General features: G+C 42.3%; 1 protein-coding gene across 1 annotated transcript in view; it reads right to left on the reverse strand.

Annotated features, from left to right (window-relative positions):
* Positions 1-3,206: 3,206 nt before the first annotated feature.
* PRRC1 (proline rich coiled-coil 1) overlaps positions 3,207-7,974 on the reverse strand; it is a 38,063-nt gene continuing 33,295 nt past the window's right edge. The window contains exon 7 of the mRNA XM_081827139.1: positions 3,207-6,485. Within this exon, the coding sequence (XP_081683265.1) occupies positions 6,276-6,485 (210 nt within the window). The 3' untranslated portion in view covers positions 3,207-6,275. The remainder of the gene's footprint in view (positions 6,486-7,974) is intronic.

A 7,974-nucleotide genomic window follows, 5' to 3' on the forward strand; every position in this document is an offset into this window, starting at 1 on the left:
GAATTGTTTGGATTTTTGTTGTTGTTGATAGTTTCTAAGTGGAACTTACCATTTGTGCATGCATTTTTCAAATTTCATTACGTTGTGTGTTCTTGTTGTTCACTAAACATTCTTAAAAGGATTATTCTGGAAAACAAGAGTGGGGGCAAAAAGAAAAAGGATAATTCAGAATTTTTGTCTGACAATTGATAGATCTCCATTTCTTTAGGGTCAGTTATTGGAGCTTCAGGTTTTCTTTGGTGCTTCCTGTTATCTTATTTTTAATGATCCGGGATTCCTTATTTTGGTATTTGCACATTCAAGTAAGTGGTTCCTTTTCCATACTTCACAGGTTTGAGTAGGCCTAGACCAGTTCTTCACCAGTAAGCTCAATATGGCTTTCTGGAAATATCTGCTAGGAACATCCTTGGGGTGGTGGGGCTTGCTATCAGGGTCTAATTTGGGTTGAGGCACCTGCCCAAGCTCTGAGGCTAAGGTGGGGTGTGGCTGTCTGAGAATAGTTGGATTAAACTGCTGGTTTGATTCCTTGCCCAAGTCGAGTGGTAGGATGGGCTCCACAAGTTGCCTGGTTCTCTGGTCAGGCATACTAGATGGTTGGGACTGGGTACTATACTCAGCAGCTGGTGGGACTATGCAGAGCTTCCATGCCCAGGCAGGACAGCAGGCCGGAGCCCAGGACATGCATAACTCATTGACTGGGGACCTGAATCAGGCAAAAGTGTACACTGAATTTCCTGGCCAAACAAGGCCACTGGTTTTTTTCTATAAATGGGTAAAGTCATGGACTATTGGATGGGCTACCCAGCTTCCTATGGCTAACTTCTCTGGGAAGGCAGGCTGAGGCTTTATTTAGCAATGAGTGAGGCTGTGAATTAGTTTCCCTGTCCTGGCACAGAGGGAGAACCAGCTCCAAGGCTGGTAAAGCCTTGTCTTCTCTCAAGCCAACCCATTTCTCAAATTTCCTAGCTAAACAGGGTTACCAGCCTTGCTCTGCAGACTATCAGCTCTGCCTTCCAGGTTCTCTGCTCAAGAATTGATGGGCTACATAGCTTTCCAGGTGTTTGAGTCTGGCTTTCTGGTTTGGTGGTGGTGGGAGTTTTACTTAATGGTGAGTAGGGTATGCATTAGCTCCTGACTGGTAAAGCAAGGGACTCCTCCACACCTGGCACTGGCTTCATTTTGTGGATGATCAGCTCTGCCTGCCATTCTCTCTGCACAAGCATTGCCAGGCTATGCAGCTTCCAGGGGTTCCTGCCGGCCTTTCTGGTCAGATGGGGCTAGGAGTTACACTCAGCAGAGGGCTGGGCTCTGGTTCAGCTCCCCTGCCTGGGTGGGGGCAGACCAGGATCCAGGGCTGGGGAGGCTATTGATTAGAGGACCCAAAGCAGGCAGACCTGCACCGTGCTGAATTCCCGGGTCAGACTGTGCCACACACTTGCTTCTGCAGATGAGCAAACTGCTGATCGGGACCACTGCTTGGGTGCTGCAGGTAGGAAATCAGTTGGCCACGATGGTCAAGTCCTGCAGATTCGCCCGCAATTCCTCAGAATCAAGACTACAGTGGGGGCTCCCAAGAAGCAACCCATTATGCTGGGGTAGCTAGATGTCCACCCTGGGATTTCTCTTCCCTGAGGGGGAACCGGAGGCTCAGAGGGGGGATCTGTCAGTGGTGCTGTGCCAGCCTTGGGGAGAGGGGCAATACAGGCAAGTGGCTAGCTGGGCCTCTTCCCCTTCTCACGCCGTCTTTCTAGGTCTCTGTGGCGCAGGGCTGCTTCAGCCTCGCCCCCTCGTTCTACGATTCTCTCAGTGGTATCTTGTCCATGAATAGTTGCTAGTTGCTCTTCCTGCGAGGGAGAGTGAAGTCAGGAGCGACCTATGCTGCCATCTGGCTGACCTCACTCTCTAAAGTATCAGGACGTGAAGAATGAGTCAGGAATGGTATCACAGCGGTGGTTCTCAAAAGCGTGGCACCTGGAGCAGGAGGACTCAATATTAAAATATATTTTACAAGGTATGTGGTCAGTATCTTGCTTGAAGACTAGTTAGACAGTAACAACATTTCTGGCTCTAATCCTAAAAATGATACTCAAATGTAAACCTAGTTTCTGGTTTCTTAAATTTGGGAGCAGAATATTCAGTGACCACAAATATATTCTTATACCAGAAGCAAAGCCCAAAGCAGCACTTAAAACTAAAATGAAAAATACGGAGTCAAAAGTGTTCCTTAAACATAATGTTGTAAAATTGAAAGTATACCAGGGCAAAGTCTCAAGCTGTTGTTTGAATTAAGTTGAATTCAACAAATACTTACAGGATTAGCTATGTACCCCTAAGTTCGTGAAGCAAGTATGCAGGATGTTTCATAAGCGAATGGTCTGGGAAGTGACAGCCTCCGCTTCAGTCCTTTGCCTGTAACTCACTCGCTGGGATGATACTGAGTAAGTAGCTGATCCTGTTTCAGTTACTGCACCTATAAAAAGTTTCTACTCCAGTACCTAACTAGCACTGTGCATTTCTCACTTGTGAATTCCTTTTTCTTACTGCTTTAAATTCTTACTAGGTATTCATGACAAGGATAATTTCAAAAATTTCCTTTATGTATGAGTTTTTAGACCTTGATATTGGTCTTGCTAATTTTGTTTCTCTTGCCTAAACTTAAAAAACAAAGTATAAACTTAACAGGGCCTCTCCTGGGTCCCGAATTGGTATTCTTCTAGTGTACTGAAAACAATATTATTTTCCTTTGGTGAACAAACAAACAAAACACCCAAATGAATATTTCATGGTCTTTCGTAAAGTACCCCCCTGCCTACCAAATCAAAACAAAAATCTCTGCCCTGAGATCACAGGCTCAGAATAGCAAATATAATAAACTTTTTTTTTTTTTTTAAGAAGATACTTGTGGAAGTTAAGGGTAAATTAAAGTCCCCAGTCAAGACATATCCTCAGGAACACAGGCCGTAACTTCTTGCCCATCACCCCCATCTCCAGAGTATTCTCTACCCTAAACATCCTGAGTTCTCTGAACATGAACTTAGCGATTCTGGTATATTTGAATTGTTACCACTGCACTTGAAAGATGTGTTTTAAGTTGCTATTCTGTAAGAATTGTTGGCAGCCAGTAGCCCACTGAGACAATGAAAGTAATGTAGCTCCTTGTAATAGAATATTAATATGACTTAGCATTTAAAAAATCACTTTACAACTTTGGGAAATAAAATGAGGTATTATTTATTTATGACATATTTACATACTTACAAAACTGTTCTTATCCAGTACATCATCCTGCAGAGTTTCTTACGAATGAACATCATATTCTGGGAGTAAAAACCCAAGTTTCTTAATAATTTATGCATAACCCAACATCTGTGGATCACAAAATACCATCAATTTGGCTTCAGAGAACACAAATACCTGTTGAGAATTTTTTGTAGTCAAGGAACAAAGTAAATTCAACAACATAAAGTAATTAAGTTGACCCTGAGTGTATTGCTAATTTGCATAATTTCTGAATACATGCATATCATACTCTCCTTAAACTTACCAGTATACTACCATTTGGTTTGAATTCAGTCATCTTGATTTTCTACCTCATTAATCCTTAAGATAGAAAGGAACAAAGAATGGGGAAGTAATTAAGAGACAGGAGGAGAAAACTAGAACTGCCTGAAGCTTTCCAACTGCGGCACAGCCCTGGTCCAGGCTTATTAGCCGAAGGGTCTTGAATGGAGTCATCGGAGTTCCTTCTGTCACCTAAGGTTGACATTACATTTCTCTTGCTGCATTTTTCCTGGTGGCCTTCACACTGCTTAATTAAAACAAAAAAGCGTACCAGCAGAGAAAATTCACGAAGTGATTCCTGGAGCATTTCAGAGGAACAAAATATCGCAGACCCGACCATAAGAACAGTGCTGAAGAACTGTGTTAGAGATCGGTTTTCCTGAGAAGCTTGAGGGACCAAAAGAGCAAAGAGCCCCAAGTCTGACTCTCCCTCAGAAATGCTAGTGTCAGGAGGGAATGAGCAGGAAGGGCAAAGAACCAGGGGCGGCTGGGTGACAGGTGAGGGGAAATGTGGCCTCGGACCAAGGGCTCGCATATATCTCAGGCCAACACTCACCACGGGCCTGCCCGGCTTGGCTGCGTACGAAGCAATGAGTGACTTTTCTTGCCCCTCATACGACAAAGAAATCTAAAGATGAAAAAATAAGCGTGAGGTGCGGAAAACAGAGTGTGTGGAGTCAGTCATGCTTGGATGACTTTCAACGGTAACTGGGGGCCAAAAGAAGCGTCAGAGGTCAAAAGTGGATCCTGGGTTTATCTTTTTCATGTGCCCTTCCCTAATCCTCCTCGCCCACTCACACTGTTCCAAAGAGCAGAAGGTTCAGCAGATGAACAGGGCTGGGAAAATTACCTGGCTTCACCCAAGCTACAGAATAACTGAAGAATTTGAGGACTGTGGGAAAATGTCCTCTAAGGGGATGTCCGTGTTTGTGATTCTGTGAAAACAGCCTTCAAAAACATAAACTATTGAGACTTGGTAAAATAAAAAGAAAAACAGACATTTTTTTAGGATCTCTAAGACTCCCTATAATGGGAGGGAAAGTGACATATCTGCACTTGCATATTCCAAGTACGGGCATCCTTCATCCCTAATTGTGATTTGTCACCAGGCCAATGCCATGATAAAATCCTGTTAGAAAAGTGTAGCTTTTTAAAAATAAAGGATAAAAGCAAGTGGTACAGAATGGCTTCTCTTTTTTATTAATCAGATGGAGAAAACATAGTGTTGCACAAATAGCAAGAAAAGAGGGGAGAAAAGCATTCTAGCCCTATTATGCCGCAGCAACTGGTTACATGTCTTTTCTCTCCTTACTTTTAATGACAAACAAGTCTTAATTTCACCAAGCAATCATATGGTGCTTGGAAATGAACATATAGTTGTGAAAATAATGCTTCTCGTCCTTGGGTAAAAAAGCAAAAATCAAGTAAGTACCCAAAGGAATACAAAGCCAACATTACCTGTAGTGACAGTGCAGGATAAGAGCTTCAATACCCTTTATAAGATTGTGCTAATTAATTTACAGCTAAAGAACTGTATAGACGAGTAAATAAAAATTAAATTACATTTGTGTAAGACACTATCTTCAAAAAGTTATAGGAACTTGCATACATAGAGTCCAAAGTATAAAACAAACTATTTAAATTTTGATTTATATAAATCCAAAAATGCTAAAATATATTATGTGGGATTAGCGGGGGGAGAAGCTTTCACTAAATACAAACATGATGGACTAGATAAACCAGCTGAATATTAAACAGTTTCACTGAAAATTTCCATAAAGAGTAAAGGCAGAATGGCACCAAGTTAGAAAAGCAGTGTTTAAGGCAAACTAAATGTTAAGTAACCTTAACTAAAAGAGGCATACAATTTCATAAATAACAAAGTAATTCCTCTGAAAAATTTCTCTACGACACTCGAGAATGTATGAGTGGAGGCAGAAATAATGGCCATTGTCAGAGTTCACTTGGAAATACTGAATAGTATTATATAAAAATAACCAAAATGCTTCTGATTTAAAATACCTTCAAATCATGGGCCACTTAGTTGTCATATAGCAATGGAAAATAAAACATACTACTGCAATGCTTCAGAGTCTAAATCTGTGAAATGCCAAAACTTATTTTAAAAAAAACTCTTTTTTTAGATGATGTGTGTACGTACATGATAACGAAAAAAACCCATTATTTTGGCCCATGTAAAAAGTATGCATAGAAGTGTGCGCCATCTCTCTGCAAGTACGTGTCTGAGGGTCAGCTACTGAGCTCACAGCTCAGCGTCAGACCTGAGATGACCTGCACACACAAAAAGCATCAAAGACTGAGAAGAGAGAAATCATGAAATAAACAATAACATGTTCTTAAACGAATCATATCTTCTTAAACAACAAAATCAAGTCTATATCATTAAGTTAAATGTCATAGCACGTGAATTTGCCCCTTACAAATTTGGTGTATCAAACTGTCCTATAAAAATATTTATATATTTTGTTTTCTAAGAACTGTGGTGGTACGTGAAATGACACAACCACGGCCAAGATCTGCTTCTTTGTAGCTCCTGGAATGACACCGTGCCTTTCTAGGAAAGATCAAGTGCAGCCTACAGGCAAATTCTCAAGACTGCTGCATCCACTGGAGCTCTCCACCTGGGGATGGGACCAAGTCTTTACCGCCAAGTTCCAAGCGAAGTGGTCTCCGGGCCCTGGGTGAGTCTTCCGTCACACGGTCCTGGGGGGCAGGCGCTGTTTGTACATGCCAGCAATGGCTTTGGCCGCACCGTAGATCATCTGCCGGCGAGACATGCCGGTGAATGTCAGGTGCCAGTCGGTCCGCGTCACATTCACTAAGCTCTTTTCCAGGACTTCACCCACTGTCACCAGAAGGCCTGACCACCTCAGACTGTAGTCCTGGGGAGTGAGGCTTTGAGCCTAGGGAAAAATGAAACAGGGTATGATTTGTAGTGCATTGAAAAAAATGACTGGAACTAGCTGTAAGTGACATCCCAAAGTCTCTATTACTTTTAGTATAGATGATGACAAACCCCGAGAAACAGAGCTATGCGGGCAGCTCTATGATGTGACAAGGCTACAGAATAATCAGAACACTACTGCACACACCTCCTCTGTTCAGTGTCCACAGTAAACTCATTTTGTTGTTCAGTGTCCTCTCAGTCTTCATCTAGTAACGCCATCTGACAGTGCTCAGTGTCCAAGGGTTTAGGTTCCAGTCCAAGTCCGTGCTGCTTCAGGTTAAGAGGAAGAGGAGTGCTGAGAGCACGCCTCCACCCCTAACCCTTCCCATCCTTTTCCACGGTCCCTCCCTCATCAGTGTGTTCTTCTGAGCCCATCATCTGAAATGTTCACACATCTTTTTTTTTAATTTTATGATGTTATGTTAGTCACCATACATCATTAGTTTTTGATGTAGTGATCCGCAATCCATTGTTTTCGTGTAACACCCAGTGCTCCATGCAGTATGTGCCCTCCTTAATACCCATCACCGGGCTAACCCATCCCCCCAATCCCCTCCCCTCTAGAACCCTCAGTTTGGTTTCTCAGAGTCCATAGTCTCTCATGGTTCATCTCTCCAATTTCCCTCCCTTCAGTTTCCCTTCCTTCTCCTAATGTCCTCCATGCTATTCCTTATGTTCCACAAATAAGTGAAACCCTATGATAATTGACTTTCTCTGCTTGCCTTATTTCACTTAGCATAATCTCCTCCAGTCCCATCCATGTTGATGTAAAAATTGGGTATTCATCCTTTCTGATGGCTGAGTAATATTCCATTGTATATATGGACCACATCTTCTTTATCCATTCATCTGTTGAAGGGCATTATGGTTCTTTCCACAGTTTGGCTATTGCAGACGTTGCTGCTATGAACATTGGGGTGCATATGGCCCTTCTTTTCACTACATCTGTGTCTTTGGGGTAAATACCCAGTAGTGCAATTGCTGGGTCATAGGGTAGCTCCATTTTTAATTTTTTGAGGCACCTCCACACTGTTTTCCAAAGTGACTGTACCAACTTGAATTCCCACCAACAGTGTGTAAGGGGGTTCCCTTTTCTCCACAACCTCTCCAACATTTGTTGCTTCTTTCCCTGTCCATTTTTGCCATTCTAACTGGTGTTAAGGTGGTATCTCAATGTGGTTTTGATTTGAATTTCCCTGATGGCTAATGATGATGAACATTTTTTCATGTGTCTGTTAGCCATTTGTATGTCTTCTTCACAGAAGTGTCTTTTCATATCTTCTGCCCACTTTTTGACTTACTTGTTTTTTGGGTGTTGAGTTTGAGAAGTTCTCTATAGATCTTGGATACCAGCCCTTTATCTGTAGTGTCATTTGCAAACATCTTCTCCCATTCTGTGGGTTGCCTCTTTGTTTTGTTGACTGTTTCCTTTGCTGTGCAGAAGC

The sequence above is a fragment of the Leptonychotes weddellii genome, chromosome 7, assembly GCF_054177405.1.
Source record: "Leptonychotes weddellii isolate Sample4059 chromosome 7, ASM5417740v2, whole genome shotgun sequence".
In the NCBI taxonomy this organism is placed as follows: Eukaryota; Metazoa; Chordata; class Mammalia; order Carnivora; family Phocidae; genus Leptonychotes; species Leptonychotes weddellii.